The 21863-nt window shown below is 35.3% G+C and overlaps 1 protein-coding gene across 1 annotated transcript in view; it reads right to left on the bottom strand.

Annotated features, from left to right (window-relative positions):
* Window positions 1-216: 216 nt before the first annotated feature.
* klg (klingon) overlaps window positions 217-21863 on the bottom strand; it is a 561744-nt gene continuing 540097 nt past the window's right edge. Inside the window, exons 10-11 of the mRNA XM_067762653.1 lie at window positions 3384-3557; window positions 217-1527 (exon numbers count right to left, since the gene is read on the bottom strand). Coding sequence (XP_067618754.1) covers window positions 1294-1527; window positions 3384-3557 — 408 coding nt within the window. The 3' untranslated portion in view covers window positions 217-1293. The remainder of the gene's footprint in view (window positions 1528-3383; window positions 3558-21863) is intronic.

Genomic DNA, 21863 nt, shown 5'->3' on the forward strand with positions numbered 1-21863 from the left:
AAACTTATATACCATAAAGGTTGTTGTAGCCAACAGGCAATGACTTCTATAATAATCTCAACTTGAACGTCCGTCCTCATACACACAACAGCAGTAGATGTTTCTAACAAGAAAAACAGTTCAGGTCAGAACAAAGACAACAGTAACTAAGCAGTTTAGAAGAAAATGTGACTAAGTACGAACAGTGCCAATGATTTGGTGCAATTTATCTATCAAAACAACTACAACAACGTCGCCAAAACGTGGCTGAAGAAGGAGCTTAGCACCACAAGACACGAACAACGAGCTATGGCAGTTGAGTTGAAAAAAAATGTGTTTCTATTATTATTTGAAAAAATTGTCATGCAACAAAAACTATGTCAGCTCTATTCGAACCTTAGATCGTATATATGATTACTTTACGGAGATAATAGTTGGGTGGAACTAAATTTTGATTGCATTAAACTATCATTATCATTTGGAAAAATGTGAATGCGAACTTTTTTATCACTAAAGTGATAGTGCAGCTTTTCTGCACTTCAACTAAAAAGAATTTATTGCAGTAATTTTATTTTTTTACCACCGTTCATCTGAGTGAAAAACAAATAATATAATTATTGGAAGTTCTCTATGCCTCCACTCAAATCAGCGAAGAAAATTCTTGTGCATTAAGCTGATGCTGAAAGTATCTTCACTTCCAGCTTTCAAATTTGAGTGAACAATTTAGCAGCTACACTACCACCACAGCTCAGTGAAGCTGATATTTTTTGCATTACCACTCAACTGTGAATGAAGGCTTGTGCATTAATGCACTACCCCCATCTCTGGTGGAGACATATCGTGCCGAGTCATCGTTATTATTTGTACATATGCAAATAAATATAGGTACTTGCTGTCAATATTTTCCACCAATTTAGTAATTTTGAGCCGTGTATTGACGTGCTTAAAATTCTTAAAATACAAATTATTATCGGCTAAAAAAAATTGTCCACAAATTAATTTCTTCACAAAACAACTTGGGTTTATTCCTACATCTATCAGCATATGGAAAATACTTAAACCTCAACCTTATTTCATTGAAATTACTCTCTTAAATATCGTCCTTTTTAGTCTTAAATATAATTACATACAAGTACATACATATATTAAATCTTATTTTCTTAAATGCTTTCCCCCTTTGCTTCTCACTTAAATTGAATATAAATTGTCAGCGAAAAGCATCGAATTACGATTTTTTGCGTAAAATTAATTTACCATCTTCAAATTTATTTTCATTCGTCCACTCACTCATATCCTTACTCCATCTCACATCATTTATCCCACGTTAAGATATATTTGTCGTTGTTGCCTATGCAGAAGAAAGCAACTCGCCATAACTGTAAGAAGCGTACACCAGGCAACTGTTCGGCTTTGCGCGTGTGTTGGCAGTAGCGTACTGGTGGCCGCTGCTGAATTGCTACGCGACTTGGAACTGGCCACCACTTCGGCATCTTCTGGTGGTATATCCATGGTATTGCTAGCGACAATAAATTGAAAGATATCGCTGACCTGCAATCAAAGTAACGAAAAAGAGTGGAAAGAAACTTGTGAGTAAGTGTCCAATAAATAATTGCTGAAGTAAGAAGACGAGTGTAAAGAAATTGTTGAGTATAAGATAAGCGTGAATGAGGGTGACAGGAAACAAATTGTTCAACTGGGTTCAACAACGGGGCAAAGTAGAAAACAGGTTTTTCATTTAGAAAAAGAGTTTCTAAACGGGGTCCCGTCACGTCAATTTGGAGGAAATATTTAAAAGAAGGGCAACGCAAGTTAGAAGAGAAACTAGGTCTAAATCTTTCTGTAGGTAAATCGCAACAAGTATTTATTTATTTTATTAAATAAAATAAGACAAAAGAAAATAAATAAAATAAAGTAACATAAAATAAATAAAAAATAAAAAAACAAATACAAACATATGTGATTAATAAGATAAATTTAAATTAATAAATCAGAATGAAATAAAATAAAATAAATTTAAATAAAATAAAATAAAATAAAATAAAATAAAATAAAACAAAATAAAATAAAATAAAATAATATAATAATAAGACAGTAGTTAGCGAAATTAAAACATTCAAAGAATAACAAATTTAATACAATAAATTAAAAAATTAATCAAAAGAAAAAAATTATTTATCTTACTGAATCAGAAAAATGAAAGTAAGTGAAAAAAATTTAAATTAAACAAAAAGCAAAAAAAGTAAAATAAAAAATTTTAAATTATTCTTACTGTTTTGTTGCTCATTCGACAGTGTGCACAACTGACGTATGTTGGAACGATTTCCCATCAACCCTTGTCAAATTTAGTTGGGAGAAAAGCAGGCTTCGGCGTTGTGCTATCTTCAGTGTTTATTCAAAAAATGGCATTGAGGGTGGCACGTCGCCAAAACCGCTTTGTCTCCAATTCGACAAGGAATGAGATTATCTCAATTAAAATATAGCTAATAGATAAACGTTTGTATATATTCCTAGGTTAAACAAATTTTCTTTGAACAACACCCTAGTAACGGCACAGCACGACCATGTAAGTGGGGGCATGCATGAAAAGAATATAACAACTCATAGTAACAGCTTATGTTGTGGAATCTGTGACTTGTTCAATTGCGGCTAAAGAGCCCTAACTAGTGAATAGTAACTTGTAAACGCAACCCATAGATTAAGATAAAGTAATCGAGTAAAGTTTACGATGTTCGTAAATAAAAGTGTATGCTATGTGAGCATTTGTATGATAGGGCAGCACAAAATGAGTGATTGGCAGAATATTAGGGGGACTCATGAAATCATATAAACTTATAAGGTGTAAAATTATATCAATTTACACACGCTATTATATGAACGCACCCAGTAATATTCTTGATAAACTTAATTGTTTATCAACTGTATTAATGGCAAAAAAATTTTTGGATTGTTATACAAATTAAAAAATACCAAGTTTAAGTGAAAAATCAAAACTAAAACGTCTTTACTAAGATATACTTTTAACTGACTTGCTGATGTTGGAGATTTCTGATGAAAATGTCTGCTGTAATGTCTGCAAGGTTGCATTCCTTTGAGTTTACCGCGTTTACACAATGAAATGTGCGCGTAAATTTATACAAATTGTGTAAATGATTTTTCATACAAATTTTGACAGCTCGTTTACGCACTAGATAAATTTATACGTTTACACACTTTATAAGGCAATAAGGTTACATGAGTCCTCCTATTACTTATTCGTTTTGTGTAAATAAAAATAATATGGCAGATGAAATCACAGCACTAGAATATACCTCAATATGTATGTACATGTTAAAGAGTAAAACAGTGTTTTTTATAAATGTGTATAAGTATTTGTATCTACAAGATACATGTTTTCTATTTCTCACCTCGTTCCAGCCGTAACGATTTTTCGCTTGCACTATCGCTTCATAGTAAGCTCCGGGATGCAGATTTTTTATGGTGTAGGACATAATATGGGTTAATGGCTCCGAAGCAGGACGATGCTCGGGTGTTAAAATAAAGTCATGCCACCTACCAGGTTGTTGGAATGTGTCATTCATCTGCAAGGATACCAAGAAGAAAATATGTGTGATAAAGCAATTACCATCAAGTGCATACTAACGAACATTTTTTATTATATTTTATATTTCAGTCTCAAATAACAACTTAATAATTTAAGATTACTGCTAAACAAATGCCTTTGGTTAAAGCAGAAAACTTTAAGAATTCATATGGTACACCCTGCGCCAAACATGGAATTTTCTATAAGACTTGGTAACCCTCGCCAAATGTAATACATTGGGTTCAATTAATTATACATGTATATCACAGGGATGCACATGCACGAGGAAAAAATATCAGATCGCATGCAACAAGCCCTTCGCATCATAGAGAGGTGGTGCGATACCACAGGAGTGTCTATCAAACCTAACAAAACTGTTGGAAAGCATCCATCCCAGTAACATTCCTTGGTGGTACAAAAATACAATTCTCAAAGGCTAGGCTACCTAGGAGTCACACTGGATAGAACCCTCACGTGGAATGTTCATTTGGATGCTATACCAAAGAAAGCAACAAAAGCTTTCTTCGCCTGTACTCGACTCTACGGCAAAACATGGGGGATATCTCCAGAAATGGTATACTGGACATTTAATACAGTTGTAAGGCCAACAGTCACATATGCTTCCCTAGTTTGGTGACAGCAGTCCACGCAAAGAACGGCAACAGTAAAACTAAGCAAACTGCATCGAATAATTTGCATTGGCATAACGGCTGCAATGAGAATGGCCCCTGCTGATGCACTTAGTGCTTTAGTGGGAATACCTCCCTTCCCTATTACGATAGAGAAAGAAGCAACACTAGGCGCACTAGGATTTCCAAATATTTCCGAGTTGAAGCCAGGAAATATCATAGGGCATATGGAAATAATGGAAAACATGGAATCCTTATAATGACCCTGAATCAGAGGTCTGGTTCACGGATGGATCGAAATTCGTTGACGGAGGAACAGGAGCTCGGAAACTATATAACTCAGACATCAATGGATTGACTACCCAGGGCAAAGACAGGCCAAACTGTTTATATTTCCAGCAACGAAAAGCCAAACTCATTATTCTAAGCAGGGAAGACCTAAGAACTGTCACTGGGTACTATACGGGACACTGTGGTCTACGATATCACCTAAGTAAGTTAAATCTATCCGATACCCAAATTTGTCATTTATGTGAGCTGGAAGATGAAACGGCGGTGCACATTCTCCGCGAATGCGTCGCTCTGGCCAGGCAGAGGCTCTCTCAGCTAGGCGGTGTGACTATTAATCCCTATGTGATATGGAGTAAAAAGCCTGTTATTTAGATACATCAAAAGCCTCCAGATATAAAATTAGGCTGAAAAGTCATGCACAATAGATCTGCACAAAGGTCGCGGTGCTTCCAAGGCTAATAATAATAATAATAATAATAATAATAATAATAATAATAATAATAATAATAATAATAATAATAATAATATCGAGCACTTGCTGGAAAAACGCAGTTCATACTTCTTTCCAAATATTTTTAGTTTTGCTGAAATTCCTGTCCTGTTTTGCTGTTCCGTACAATGTTTGACGAGAAAAGGTTAAGAGGGCGTGCTAGGGAATTTCCCAAAGTTCTATTTGGGGATATTTTTGTCCAATATAAATGGTCTCAGTTAGCTCTGGGTGGCGCCACATTCGTCCAACAAGATAACTTCCTAGTAGTCCTTAACGAACCACACCTTTTTTATAGCCCTAAGTAGCAGTGAAATATCCACTTTTCCAACTGTAAAAAAACAGTATGTTTAGATATCTCAGTCGTCTTGTTTGCAGTCCTAGACATCGGCAGAGAAAATGATGAATCGACTTCTCATCCTCCTCATGCTGACAGCTTCTGCCGAGGTAGCTTTGTTTGTATGGGTCACCGTCGGAGCATTGGTGAAATAGCGTAATAACCTGTGATAACATAAATAAGTTTTTTCATTGCAGACTTGTTTAGCTTGAGAAGGAAGAGAGTTTCTTTCCTATGCAAACATAGCCATAAGGACCTTGAGACGGCGCAGTTATTCCGGTTGGTCCAAATCGTGTTCGTTTCACTAATCTAATATTCCCCTTTTTATCCCTGGACATCGTATCTGCAAATTCATTTCATGCAGTATCGCTGATCCCTGGGACCCATAAAAATGTGGCACCTAAATGTTATGGACGTCAGAGAGGCTCCACATCTCCGTAATATGTCCGATTTTATCAACATACCGTTCTGGAGCAGTCTGGCTGCTCCTTCTATGACATAGACCTCTGACTGGTATACACCAGAAACTCTTTTGCAGGTGTAGTGTGCTGCCAGAGCTTCCATTTTTCTCACCTCAAGGTCCCTTTTCCATTTTAATTTAGAGTTGATTATCATGCCAAGGATTTTGGCTTCAGAATAGAGATTTAGCGTTGTGCCGTTTAAGTTGTGTATGTTTAAGAAGGTAATCATCACTTTTCTTGAGAGCACGAAAAGCTCCGGCTTACCCCTAGCTCGTTTTGCCCTGTCTGTTAATAGCCTATTATTTCTCATTCTATTTAGTTCATTTAGTGACTCATTATTACAAGGACTCTTTCCTGGCAATTTGTTACAATCTAAGTCCTCAATACATAATCCTTCTAAAGACTTTACTCGACTCTGCGCCACGTATGCTTGTCCCTCCTCGAACTCCAAAATCTTTTGATGTCACCTCTACCGGACTGTATGTAATATTTGTTCCAAATATGAGCGAAATCGGACATCATAGGCCGCTTTCTATTCATGTATATATTATGTGTTCCAAATATGAGCCAAATTGGACCACAAATACGATTTTTTAATATTGCGCCACCTAGCGGCGATTTTTTTCATAGGTCGCTTTCTATTCATGTATGTATTATGTGTTCCAAATATGGAAAAAATCCGACCACGAATACGATTTTTTGAAATATTTCGATCCATGCGCCACCTAGCGGATTTTTTTTTCCTTATTATTGCATTGTCCTCAGATTCTGAACTATATTCCAAGTTTCAAACTTGTGGCTTATCGGTAAGTCACTTAAATTTCAATTGCAAAATTCGTGCCAGCCAACCAGCCAGCCTGTCAATTGAAGCAAATGTGGGGTCGATAACAATTTTGTTGGAAACTTATTCATATATTGAGGTGCCAGGGTCTGTTGACACTATCGTGCAGTCGTCGATATAGTGTTGAAGGGGGCTGTGATATGTATAAACAAACTGCATCAGAGATAGAACAACACCCTCCATCACCCCTGTTTAATTCACCCAGGTTTTGAGGTTTCATTGTTTATTTGAAGTGACGCTTGCCACCACGCAGATAATTTGCGGTTCATCTTTTTAGACAAGGGGGAAGTGCCAAAACTTCTATGTCTTGGAGTAGTGCGCGGTGGTCGACTGTGTCAAAAGCTTTTGTCAGTTCAAGTGTCAGGGCACCGTCCTATGATGGACTTTTTGGTAGTTCAGTCCGTAATTTATCTGAGTGTTATCGGCGTTTATCGTGGTGGTAGTGCTACGCATTTTAGCGAAATCATGCTGATGTCGGGTACGACATTCAGCTCTTATAGCTGAAGTGTGCTTAGCAAATTGCTGGCTGAAAGCGTTCGCACAAATGAACTATTAAAAAACTGACTAGTATGAATAACTCCACAAGACTATAGTCAATGAACCAAAATATTTGCTGAATACTTTGGCTTTCGACAGCAAGGTGGTAGCGCTTTGTGTACAAGTAAATTAAATGTATTAATAAGTTGAAATTTTTTATGAAAAAAAAAAAAACGTAGTTGTTTAATTCAAAAATAAAACGATATTAATTTCAGCGAAAAAGATATTTTTTAATTTATTCCCATCATTTAATTTTACATGATGCCGTGAAAATGCCGTTGGCGCCTATCACTATAAAAGACGGTTGGAATGAAAAATATAGTACCAAATAACTGACAAGTTTTAATGAAGGATATGAATAAAATTTTAAGCATATGAAAAATTTGTATACAAATAAGCCAACGTTCAAACAAATGAAGCTCAAACGCATTAAAGTACTTTTAGCAAGCGTCAACATTTCAATGGAAAATCAGGTTTTATGCAGATGATGAATATAGTTGCTGCTGGAGGATATGCCAACAAAAAACTATGTGAGTGATAATAAAAGTTGGGAAGTACAATGACAGCTTTCCGTGGTCTGCAAAACGACAACGCTTAAAGAGATAATTCATGTGATATTTTATATTTGTAGTTATAATGCATCTAATGCGTTACTTGGAATCTTCATACATATATTTATCTGACTAACACTCAAAGGAGATGTGAATTTTAAATAATTAGATATTTTATAAGGAATATTGAAACATACAACCTTCTTATCTTTGTTTAATAAGCCTCTTACAGAAGTAGCAAATCTTTTCTTTTCTTTTATTGATTAAGACACTCTCTGAAGGTGTTGAGGAGTGTCATCGTTTTTGATGTTCCTTTGCGGGTTAAAAATGCTGTACATTCTGGTAACAAGCATCAATAAGGTACTGTCCCGAAAACCTCGAATGTGAAAGTTAAATGAAAAACATGGGGATGCCAGAGCCTCGCCTGCTAGATAAAGTTGGCAATAGAGTTGGTAAAGCTGTGAAGCTTTGTATTACGCTTAACAAATCTTTCAATACCGTACACATTTTTTAAGGGGTACAATGCATAATGAATGTATGCTGAAAATTATTTGTAATTAAAAGAAAGAAAAAAGAGCCCGCATACGCTTCAGGCCGTAAAAGTTATTAAAATTTGTAAAAAAATGAAGTAATGAGATTTACCTTTACGAATTGTCACTACATATGGGAGTTTTATGTATGGTTCACGCTTGAATATATCGCATTTAATAAAACCAAGTAAGGAAGTCTAAGTACGGGTGAAACCAAACGTTACATACCCAACTGTATACTTGAAATGCTGCTGTTGTTTGTTTTGTGTGCTGAATAGTGTTACAAGGCTGCGCAATAATACATTTATTTTATTTATTTATTATTTAAAGTTGACGACAAACTATGGTGGGATTCAAGGGGTTGTGTAGCGCAATATATAGCTTCTCCAACCCAATTGTCAACCTCACCTTCGAGCGGCGAATCCCGTTTCACTAACAGACGAGGCTCTGGCGACCCCAAGGTGCTCATGGAACTTGGGGGTGGGGAGGGAGGGATGGCCTGAAGGTTTAATGTGGCCATATAAATCGTTCCCGAGATGGTCGGGCCAGCACCTTAATGGTGCTGTGTTACCGGAGCGTATCGGATCTGTATCCGACAAAGGACCATCACATGGATAACACCAGGCATGCTTAACGAACGAAACGATATCATTTCGTTACGATAATCAACGTTCATAAACGACACGAAGTCACTTCGTTTCGTTTATTAACGTTAAGATCGTCAAATTAACGTTAATTTCGCGTTCTTAACGTTAATAAACGAAACGAAATGACTTCGTTTCGTTTATTAACGTTGATTATCGTAACGAAATGATATTGTTTCGTTCGTTAAGCATGCCTGGATAACACTCCCCAAAGCCTTCGTGGAGTAACCTAATCGCTACAACAACAACAACAACAACAAACTATGGTCGACTGCATAATATAAAAGATATATAAATATACAACTCAAAAGACAAAATTTAAGATATATCGAAATTTCAACAATGTTATATTACAAACAAAGATATATTTATGAAAATTGCACTTTAATTTCAGAATAAAATAATAATAAGAAATATGAGCAGAAATAAGATCTAATACCGAAATCGTATACTGCCGGAATGCATATAATTCCGGTCAGTGACTTATGAAAAAGCATGTTTTTTACGTTGTTGGAATGCACCAGATTCCAATCAACACAGTAATTTCTTGTTCCTTCTTAACGATACATGTTGGTAAATGTTCCTCCATCCTTAAACGAGATAGTTCCTGTTTTTTATGGAAGAAATAAAATGCCGGCAAATTAAATTAAATGAGCTTGTATCTCTTTAATTAGATATACATTTGGTTCTATTCTGAACTAATTTTTCTTCGAGTTGAAGGTTTTCCAATTTATTTTTACATATCCACTTGGGAAATGAAATACCATTGATATAAAGCTCTTTTTTGCAAAGATATAGCTTATTTTATTCGTCCAGGACCCTTTTAAAAATCTTTTATATAAAAATGGGCTTGGTCCTTAACCGATTTCGTTAATTTTTCTTCAAAGCATTCTTACACCAGAGGCCACCTCTGCCAAATTTTGTTACGATGGGTTTAACGATTTTTGATTTATGATTAATAATATTTGTAAAATTGATTTTATCACAAGTGGGCGGTGCCACGTCCATTTTAAAAATTATTTCCAAACTTTTATCAAGGATCTCGATATCAATTCCACACGTCAAATTTCAACATTCTAGGTGTATTATTTACTAAATAATCAGGTTTTTTCTGTTTTTCAAAATGTTATATGTATAAAAAGTGGGCGTGGTTATCATCCGATTTCACTCATTTTCAATGCCAATCTATTCTGAGCCCAGATAAGCTCGCGTACCAAATTTGGTGAAGTTATCTCAATATTTACTCAAGTTATCGTGTTAACGGACGGACGAACGGATATGGCTCAATCAATTTTTTTTCTCGATACTGATGATTTTGATATATAGAAGTCTATATCTATCTCGATTCCTTTTTACCTGTACAACCAACCGTTATGCAATCAAAGTTATAATACCCCGTGTACATGTACAGCTGGGTATAAAAAACGCAGTTAATTCTAACGTCATAAAGCCGCATATGCGCTTATATCCAAACGTTTCTACTGCCAGTATTACGTAATCGTACACTATATCTAAGTAACCTCAACAGTTTCAATATCTAAACACTCACACAAAAAACGCGGTAGACTCATTCGATTAGCATGTGGTAAATGCAACCTTAGTTACAAAATTGGTTTAGCTAACTGAATATTTTGGGCTTAATATACTATTTCTTCGATTGTGTCAACAAATTTATATTTCTACAGTTTGAGAGATATTTTGGCCTAAGAAAGCAAAGTGAGGCATGTTTTCAAAACAAATACATACATAATATGTCCCCAAACTGGCCAGATATTTATGGCCTATAAGTCACAAAATATCAGAAGGTACACGACAAGAGTACCTGTGAGACAAATCGACAGACGCTCTACTACATGAAGTGCTGCAAGTTGATGTGAATGAATTGGTAGGTAGAGCTAAAGTTACAAAGACGCCGTTAACTGAGCTAATCGAGAACAAGAGAGTTTCCCGTTGGACTGCAAAGGGAATCTACAAATCAAGAAGTTAACCATCAAATCAAGTTCCTACTTCAATAAATAGTCACTTCTCCTTTTCCTTCCACATTTGTTCGAATCTTTACATCTTTAAAAATAATTTTTTTATATTTAATTCCCGAAAATAAAATTAGAACTAGTGTTAACCGGATGAAAAGCAGGACAGTTTGAGATCACGCTTGTACGAACAGCGTTTTAGTCTAAATTCTATGCATTTGGATTGAATCATCATGGTAAGGGAACAGAACTTGAACTAGTACCGCCCAAAATGCGATAGATCCGCGCTAGTTTGGAACTAGTTTGATTCGTTGCATAGATGTTTTAAATCCGCACAGAACGCTTAAAATAGTTCGAGGACTATTTTCTATATAACATTAACGGGAGTGGCAGTTAGTCCAAATATGGCGAAAAATCACAAAATTGTTGCTAAGTTTGAAGTGGCCGGTCCACGAGGACCTCACCGGCACTGAACGAATCTATTATTATGTGTCCACTGTTACATTGCAACAAATCAAAAACTAATGATAACACGAAAATATTTCTTAATAGCAATTCAACTTTAAAACATTCATTTTGTTTTACTAAAAAAAAAAACTTAGTCCGTCGTTTACAAAAGAACGACAATTTAAACAAACCAGTTTTTGTGTTTGTTCGCTGAGAACCAAACGATAAAACAACAGTTCGCCAGCTATTGAATGCATTCTCAGCCATTTTTTTAAGTAAGTATGCAAGAGGCCGCCGTGTTGTGGTGATAGCGTGTTCCGCCTACCATATGGAAGACTCTGGATTCAATTTCCCGTCAAAACAACATCAAACATTTAGAAAGAAGTTTTTGTTAATTAGAGAAAAAAAATTCTAAACGGGTTCACCCTTTGGCGGTGATTAAGAAAAATGAAATTGAATTTCAGAGTTTCTATTTGTAGCTCACAAGTTTGCAATTAAAGCTCAGAATTGAAGTTCAGACAATTAAAATTGAAGTTCAGTAAATTAAAGCTGTAAATGAGAATTTTTATTTGTGTGTAGTTCAAAATGTTTTATTTGAAGTTCGAAAAATTCTAAGTGAAGTTCAGAAACATTCAGTGAAGGGTACGGCTTGCTTGTAAGAAAATTCTATGAGAAATAACAAAATATGGGTTTAAAGGCTGTTAGAGCCCTTTAAAATATACGCATCAAATATATCAATCGCATACTATCATTTTCAAAAACCTGAAGATTGCTCATTTGATTAGGATTGCTTATCGATTAAAAAAATAAAAGAATTGAGTCCAGACATACGAAATCTTTGACAGAATAACTCCAAGAACCCAGAACATTTTTGTACATCCATTACAAGACGGCAGGAGAAAAAATACTGCAACGAGTCTTAAAAATGTATTGATTATCCTGCACCCTTTGTTATCGTTCGAATCTCTTTACTGTCTCATAAATAAATCAAGTATTCATTATCACAAAATGTTATTTATTTACATCACTACTACGGTAGTAGTGCTTCACAAGTAAATTACTCGTACCTTACTTACAATTTTTAAAACCGAAATGATTAATACTCCTTAGCTTGCGCTACTTTTGTACTCTTAGCTGCCCTAATTGCTTATTTCCCCCAGAGTCTAATAGCTAAGAAAGCTATCATTGAAGTTTAGTAAATTACAACTGAAGTTCAGAATTTTCAATCGAAGCTCAGTAAGTCACATTTCAAGTTCAGAATTTCCAATTTAAGTTAAAATAAAATTAAAGAAAAAAAAACTTTTTTAAAAATAAGCTTTTATTATTTTGGTTAATAAAATTAACTAAAAAGTAAACAATAAATTGACTCTAAAGAAATATAACACTTTACAAGTTCATTGTAAGCTTAAACGATAATTAGGCTTTTTCGTCTGCGACAAAAAAATTCTATATTGTACATAATTATATATTTTTAACATTAAAACTTTACACCTAAATTATTAAATCTTACAGTTTATATCACAGCCCTAATTGTTCTAATATAAAATGTGTTAAATTTTGATGGTATAATTAAGAACATTTAGGATCTCATTTTCTTGCTATCGCAATGTAACACGCTTTTATTAGAACAATTAGGACTGTGATATAAACTGTAAGATTTAATAATTTAGGTGTAAAGTTTTAATGTTAAAAATATATAATTATGTACAATATAGAATTTTTTTTGTCGCAGACGAAAAAGCCTAATTATCGTTTAAGCTTACAATGAACTTATAAAGTGTTATATTTCTTTAGAGTCAATTTATTGTTTACTTTTTAGTTAATTTTACTAACCAAAATAATAATAGCTTATTTTTAAAAACGTTTTTTTTTCTTTAATTTTATTTTTTACTTTTTAGTTCGTTTTATTAACAAGTAATAGAAGCTTGTTCTTATAAAAGCTTTAAATATAAGTATAGGGGGTGAAACAAAAACATATATCAGTTACATCTGCGTATAATGCGTATTGGAATTTATTAGTACACATTTTATGCGCAGCAACTTCAGAGGTGTATTTAAAGTTTAAAGCATTGTAAATATAAGTATTGAAGTCATGAGCCTGGGCATTCGCGCAATTTTAGTGATGTAAATTGCATGGCGCCAGCGCCAAAGCGGTGCCAGCTCAATGGTAGCTCATTGACGAAATTACTCCAAGCGAATTTTGGACGCTTCTTAGTAGTGAGTGCGTAGTACATTTTACTTGCGCTATTGAGTGAAACGACTTTTGTGTGTCAGGCACGAGTTTGGTGTTATTGGCGCTACTGGCAGTGATGACACTGAGCTGTTGACGGTAGCGCTGGTAGTTCAGATTTTGAATCAGAGAAAGAATTGATGACCCGTGTGAATTATTATGGCTTTGGCCGTGTAAATTATTATGGTGTATTTGTATATTTTAGATTTAATGCACAATTAATATTTGTGTGTTTGAGCGGCCAAATAATAACAGTAGTATTGCTAAAGTGCTGCTTAGTTGATGGAATGTCGCTAATTTCTTAGCGATGATCAGCAGATTGTCAATATTTCGTTCAACGGACGCGCGAAATTGCCACATCTGCTCAAATTTTCCAAAGATTTTCCATTCTTGATTTAACTTAAGCTGTTATGCCAATATTTTTCAGCCAGCTTTTTTCAAATAGGTAATTTTTCCAAAAGCAAAATAAATTACAGAAAAGATTACAGGGTTAAACAGCCTTAAAAATTCAGCTATGTTGGTTATACACAGAAATACAACAGAGGGTTGTGTCTCCGCTTTTCGCAAGCGATGAGATTCACCACGCGTGACACGTGATTCACCACGTCCAAATATCACAATCCACGGATAGGTACCGGCGTGTTTGTATGGGACTTAGGCTGTTATGCCAAAGTAAATACAAATCTTTACCGATAACTGTGTTATCGATTAATTTATCGAATTCTAACAAAGTAATATTGCATTGTCATCGGAGTTATACATGTGTGCAAAATTTCAGCTCAATCGGACACCGGGAAGTGTATCAAATTTAACTTGCAAAATTCCATTACAGACAACAAAAGTGAAAGTAAATAAAAGCTTATAAAAAAAATAAAAAAGAAAATTTTTAAGTTAAACGGTTTTATTGAATACAATACTTACATGAAATAATAACAATACGAAAAGCTAGAATATAATTAAGTAGGTCGCGTGAAATTTCTAAAAATGTTAGGCGTAGCATAACCTGATTAAGGTTCAGTTGGTTTTACTTATGACTATGAATAGAAATATGACGCGTCCAACGCTTTTTTTTAATTGTCTGATCAACGCCTTAGATTGATAAGGAGTGTGATGACTAGTACCTAGGACCTACTTAATTATTTTCTAGATTTTCGTATTATTATTACTTCATGTAAGTATTGTTTTCAATTAAACCGTTTAACTTAAAAATTTTTTTTTCAATTATTTTATTTTCAAGTTTTTAGTCTTTATTTATTGCCCTACTATTTCTCATTCTACTTAGTTCATTTAGTGACTCATTATTACAAGGACTCTTTCCTGACAATTTGTTACAATATAAGTCCTCAATACATCATCCTTCCAAAGACTTTACTCGACTCTGCGCCACGTATGCTTGTCCCTCCTCCAACTCCAAAATATTTTGATGTCACTTTTACCGGACTGTATGCAATATTTGTTCCAAATATGAGCCAAATCTGGCATCATAGGTCGCTTTCTATTCATGTATGTATTATGTGTTCCAAATATGGACCAAATCAAATCGGACCACAAATACGATTTTTGTGAATATCTCGATCCTTGCGCCACCAGCGGCGATTTTTTTTGATAGGTCGCTTTCTATTCTTGTATATATTATGTGTTCCAAGCATGAGCCAAATCGGACCACAAATACGATTTTTGTGAATATATCGATCCATGCGCCACCTAGCGGCGATTTTTTTTCACAAGTCGATTTCTATTCTTGCATGCATTATGCGTTCCAAATACGAGCCAAATCGGACCACAAATACGATTTTTGTGAATATCTCGATCCATGCGCCACCTAGCGGAGAGTTTTTTTCACAGGTCGATTTCTATTCTTTTATGTATTATGTGTTCCAAATATGAGCCAAATCGGTCCACAAGCGCGAATTTTGCGAATATCTCGGTCCTTGCGCCACCTAGCGGCGATTTTTTCTTATTATTGCATTGTCATCGGGTTCTGAACTACATTCCAAGTTTCAAGTTGTAGCTTATTGGAAAGTTACTTAAATTTTAATTACAAGATTCGTTCATAACGGCCGTGCATGCAGCCTGCCTGTCAAGTCAATCTAAATAAAACCGGTTAAAAATACAATTGAATTTCAAAATTTTTACATGTTGTTAGAGGTTCAAAAACATACAATTGTAAATCAAAAATTTTAATTTTAATACACTTTTTAAAATTTTCTGAACTTAAAATTTTAATTCTCAACTTCAGTTGCAATTTCCGAACTTCAATTATTATTTTTCAAAAATCCATTTTAATTTTCTGAGCTTAAATAATAATTATTTGAACTTAAATTGAAAACACTGAGCTTCAATTGCAACTTTCTGAACTAAAATTAAAAATAAGTGTAGAATTTTAAGAAACAGCCTTCTCGAATAGCTCCTAGTTTATTTCTCGATTTTGTAAACATGTATAATTGAGGTTTATATAAGGTCATATTCCCTACTTATTGCTATGTTCTGCTCTGCATATCATATTCTTTGTAACCTTCTATGTATTTGTGTGCATATGCCTGAGTAATTTGCGCTGAACGTCTCTGAATCTTATATTCTCTTTTGGTTCTATGTATACACATATGTGTCATCTGCTTGCCTTGCTGCTTTTGTTGCCCAGTAATTATTACTTACAGCATAGTGGCGTATGGAAACTGATAGTATTCGCCACAATACTCATATATATCGGATTGATTAAATTATCAAGGCTCATATCGGATTTCCAGAAAATTCGTTAATGCATCTAATTTTTGCTTATCATTAACAAATTTTTACTCTCTATATATTGAAACGAATGTTAGCGTCACTATGCTGTTAGTAGATAAACATAACAACAAAAACAGCAAGCAGCCACACTTATGTACATGCACACATTAAGGCAAGCAGACATACTTATGTACAAGGCAACGAAGAATATTTCATACACATAATCAGCAGCTAAAAGCATAGAGATTGTGTGGTCATCAGCTAAGAGCAGAAGTTGTTACTCACACATACACACGCATTTAGCTAAATAACCAAGTATGAGATACAACTGTTCCAGAAGGCATGCCCGGGAAAAGTCTAGACCATAGGAGAATTATACGAACGACATAACAGAGAGTATAAAAGCAGCGCAAGCTGAGAAATAACTAAACAGTTTGATTTAAACACACTAGTAGTGAGGTATACTGAAATTTGTGAAGTACCATTCCCAAAGTAGTCTAAATAAAGAAAATTTTGCAATACTGGATACTGAAGTTATTTATTCGACAGTTCAGCGATTCAAACGTTATTAGCAGGTGCATAGTTATCATTAATTTCCAAAATTCGTTACAATATATATACTTATACAAAAATGGACCGACTGTAAAAAGTTTATTAATTTGTTTATCCCTCGTATACCTTTCTTTTAAACAAGCCGTATAGGGTAGGGCGGATGAGTAGAATTTCATTGAAAGTTTCGGAAATTCAATTGCAACTTTCTGAACTAAAAATGAAAAAGGTGTTAAACCTTATATTTTAAGGAATTGACTATTTCGCTTCCTATCAATCCAACATTTTTCTCTTAAATTTTTAAATTCTTATACTTGACGTTTTCAACACCTATATATTTGTGGTCATAAGCAATAATCGCCTATGTTCCGTGTAAAAATATAGGACTTATGCGATTATTGCATGTGACCACAGATATTTACATCCTTACAAAGGTAGGTACCTACTTAAATTTTTCAACTTCATTAACTTATGCAAATAAGAGTGGATTAACACGCTTTAAATTATGATGCAAATCCTTGGTATTATATCTCAGCTAAATGAGATACCAAACAGTTTTTCCTTTGAATATTATGCAATTTAATGAAATTTTATCCTTAATGAGGTTTTTAATAGCTTACCTACTGATTCATGCATAAAGAATATAAACCAATCAGTAAAATAGAAAAAAAAGAAATATCATCTTTTAGAGATGTGTTGCAATTAATGTAAACATATTGTGCAAATGAGGCAAACCCAATTAGCGTTTGAAATAGAGATATTTTCTGAGTAGAGAATATCAAATCAACCAGCCATTACGCTTTTCTGATTAATGGAAAGATGCATTTGGTGCACCTCTGCTTATGAACCTATTAGCTTCTGTTTTTGGATTCGTTATTTTCCCCTTTTAAAGTACCAAGTACTTGAGTCAGTTTTTTTATATATTTCAAACGTTCGGGTTAGCACATACGGCAGCTGATTTTTGAAATCACTCTGGATGCCATAGTTGTTAAGTTCATTCTGTCATGTATCAGCGCCTTTTATCACTTACTCCGACTGAAATTGCTAGAGGAAAAAACTGTCCTCGAATTGGATCCCAAAAGTGTGGCTAGGGATTTATAAGTATGAGATTTGGATAGCCAAAACCTTACTTACCTAATTATCGGTTAACCATTTAAACAGTTATGACAGTACAACCAAATGCGCCAGTCAACACCTGGTTCGTCCAGCGGAGTGGGGGCCACCCTCTCGCTCTGCTTCTGTAGGCGGCCTCCGATAAAAATACTTTTTTAGTCGAAGCATTATCTTTCATTCGCATAATATGGCGTAGCCAGCATAACCGTTGTGTTTCAAATCGTTGAACTATGTGGATGTTTACGTAAAGCTCGCACAAAACATGAGTAAATCACCTTCGATACTCGCCATCGCCCACGCGTAATAGTTCGTAAATCCTTCGAAGAACGTTTCTCTCGGCACTCCCAGAGCCACCAAATCTGATGTTGTCACTTGCCATGCTTCTGATCTATATAGGAGGATGGGTACGACAAGTTCCAAGGCGCAAATTCGTTGACTCTTTGATTGATGAAATCAGGTATTTGGTTTTGTCCACATTCACCACTAATAACATAGTTTCCACACTTTTTTATACTCAGTTGAGCAGAGCTCACAGAGTATATTAACTTTAATTGGATAGCGGTTGGTTGTACAGGTATAAAGGAATCGATATAGATATAGACTTCCATATATCAAAATCATCAGGATCGAAAAAAAATTTGATTGAGCCATGTCCGTCCGTCCGTCCGTCCGTTAGTTAACACGATAACTTAAGTAAATTTTGAGGTAGCTTGATGAAATTTGGTACGTAGGTTCCTGAGTACTTATCTCAGATCGCTATTTAAAATGAACAATATCGGAACATAACCACGCCCACTTTTTCGATATCGAAAATTTCGAAAAACCGAAAAGGTGCGATAATTCATTACCAAAGTCGGATAAAGCGATGAAACTTGGTAGGTGAGTTGAACTTATGACGCAGAATAGAAAGTCAGTAAAATTTTGGACAATGGGCGTGGCACCGCCCACTTAAAAAAGAAGGTAATTTAAAAGTTTTGCAAGCTGTAATTTGGCAGTTGTTGAAGATATTATGATGAAATTTGGCAGGAACGTTACTCTTATTACTATATGTATGCTTAATAAAAATTAGCAAAATCGGAGAACGACCACGCCCACTTTAAAAAACATTTTTTTTTAAGTCAAATTTTAACAAAAAATGTAATATCTTTACAGTATATAAGTAAATTATGTCAACATTCAACTCCAGTAATGATATGGTGTAACAAAATACAAAAATAAAAGAAAATTTCAAAAAGGGCGTGGCTCCGCCGTTTTTCATTTAATTCGTCTAGAATACTTTTAATGCCATAAGTCGAACAAAAATTGACCAATCTTTGTGAAATTTGGTAGGGGCATAGATTCTGTGACGATTCTGTGAAAATGGGCGAAGCCACGCCCAGTTTTTATACACAGTCGACCGCCTGTCCTTCCGCTTGGCCGTTAACATGATAACGTGAGCAAAAATCGATATATCTTTACTAAACTGAGTTCACATACTTATCTCAACTAACTTTATCTTGGTATAAAAATGGCCGAAATCGGACTATGACCACACCCACTTTTTCGATATCGAAAATTACGAAAAATGAAAAAAATGCCATAATTCTATACCAAATATGAAAAAATGGATGAAACATGGTAATTGGATTGGTTTATTGACGCAAAATATAACTTTAGAAAAAACTTTATAAAATGGGTGTGACACCTACCATATTAAGTAGAAAAAAAATCAAAAAGTTCTGCAGGGCGAAATAAAAACCCTTGAAATCCTGGCAGCAATACTGTTCGTGGTATTACATATATAAATAAATTAGCGGTACCCGACAGATGATGTTCTGGGTCACCCTGGTCAACATTTTGGTCGATATCTCGAAAACGCCTTCATATATACAACTAAGGGCCACTTCCTTTTAAAAACGTCATTAATACATTTAATTTGATACCCATATCGTACAAACAAAGTCTAGAGTCACCCCTGTTCCACCTTTATAGCGATATCTCGAAAAGGCGTGCACCTATAGAACTAAGGCCCACTCCCTTTTAAAATACTCATTAACACCTTTCGTTTGATACCCATATTGTTCAAACGCATTCTAGAGTCACCCCTGGTCCACCTTTATGGCGATATCTCCAAAAGGTGTCCACCTATAGAACTAAGGCCCACTCCCTTTTAAAATACTCATTAATCCCTTTCGTTTGATACCCATATTGTACAAACGCATTCTAGAGTCACCCCTGGCCCACCTTTATGGCGATATCTCGAAAAGGCGTCCACCTATAGAACTAAGGCCCAGTCCCTTTTAAAATACTCATTAACCCCTTTCGTTTGATACCCATATCGTACAAACAAATTCTAGGGTCGCCCCTGGTCCACCTTTATGGCGATATCTCGAAACGGCGTCCACCTATGGAACTAAGAATCACTCCCTTTTAAAATACTCATTAACACCTTTAATTTGATACCCATATCGTCCAAACAAAGTCTAGAGTCACCCCTGATCCACCTTTATGGCGATATCACGAAAAGGCGACCTCCTATACAACTACTACCACTCCCTTTTAGAACCCTCATTAATACCTTTAATTTGATACCCATATCGTACAAACACATTCTAGAGTCACCCCTGGTCCACCTTTATGGTGATATCTCAAAAAGGCGTCCACCTATAGAACTAAGGCCCACTCCCTTTTAAAATACTCATTAACACCTTTCGTTTGATACCCATATTGTTCAAACGCATTCTAGAGTCACCCATGGTCCACCTTTATGGCGATATCTCGAAAAGGCGTCCACCTATAGAACTATGGCCCACTCACTCATAAAATACTCTTTAATACCTTTCATTTGATACACATGTCATACAAACATATTCCAATGTTACCTTCGGTTCATTTTCCTACATGGTTATTTTCCCTTATGTTTTCACCATAGCTCTCAACTGAGTATGTAATGTTCGGTTACAACCGAACTTAACCTTCCATACTTGTTTCAGTTTGGAATAAGCAAAACTGTACTTACGTATGTACAATTTGCACGCTTTTAAAGAGTATTGTTCTAGAGCGGTTAAAGTCTGCAGCCTGTTTAAGCGAAAAAACATGGAAAGGTTAAAGAGATCGTGATACTCAGGAAGATCTTCTCGGTGGTGCCTGCAATATTGCTCTTTTGAGAGTTGTGAATGTAACCTGAGCTATTCGCGTTGAGAAAGCACTTGGACCTAAAATAGATTTCATTTTACAGATATCACAATTGCATAAGAATCTGCTCCACTACCGCCGATTGCCATCAATCGTCCTTAGGGAAAGCCCACTTGAAGGGGCCATTACAATTTTTAAGCCTAACGAGTCTGCGGGACCAGTTGCAATAATTCCTGCGCAACTTCAAAAATATTTTCCTGCAGACCACATTCACACCTACTGTACGAAGCATGGCTATATTCCTGAGTAGTGGAATATTGTCAAGGTTACCTTAATCATATATGCAGGAAACAGTTCTCACGTTTCTCCCAAAGATCAATTAGAGACCCCTCGCCCTTGAACAATTCATTGATCTTTATGTAAAGAATGCGATTCCTCGAGAGCACTTTTCTACATCTCAACACGCCTGTTGTATGGGCAGGTCTACCGAAATGGCTCTTCATTCGGTTTTAAAATTAATAGAAGCTGCAACAGTATCAGCTTAAAAACCCAACAAATAATAACTCTTATCAATAAACGCTACCTTGAACTAGGTAGGCAATTCAAAATAAACTCCTCTCTCAGCAAACGAAATCATGCACCACAAGTCTCTTATCAGACCCGTCCTGCTACATAGTGCAGTAGCATGGCCCATGACAACATCAGGTGAGGCGGCTGTGAGTAAAAGTTCTTGGAAAGATTGACGAACCTCTGCGCGTTGACGACCATGCGTACCGAAAATATTTAATGAGGAGCGGTACGAGCTTTACGCAGACATCAACATATTTCTGCGCATTAAAATACAGT

The sequence above is a fragment of the Eurosta solidaginis genome, chromosome 1, assembly GCF_040869045.1.
Source record: "Eurosta solidaginis isolate ZX-2024a chromosome 1, ASM4086904v1, whole genome shotgun sequence".
Lineage (NCBI taxonomy): Eukaryota > Metazoa > Arthropoda > Insecta > Diptera > Tephritidae > Eurosta > Eurosta solidaginis.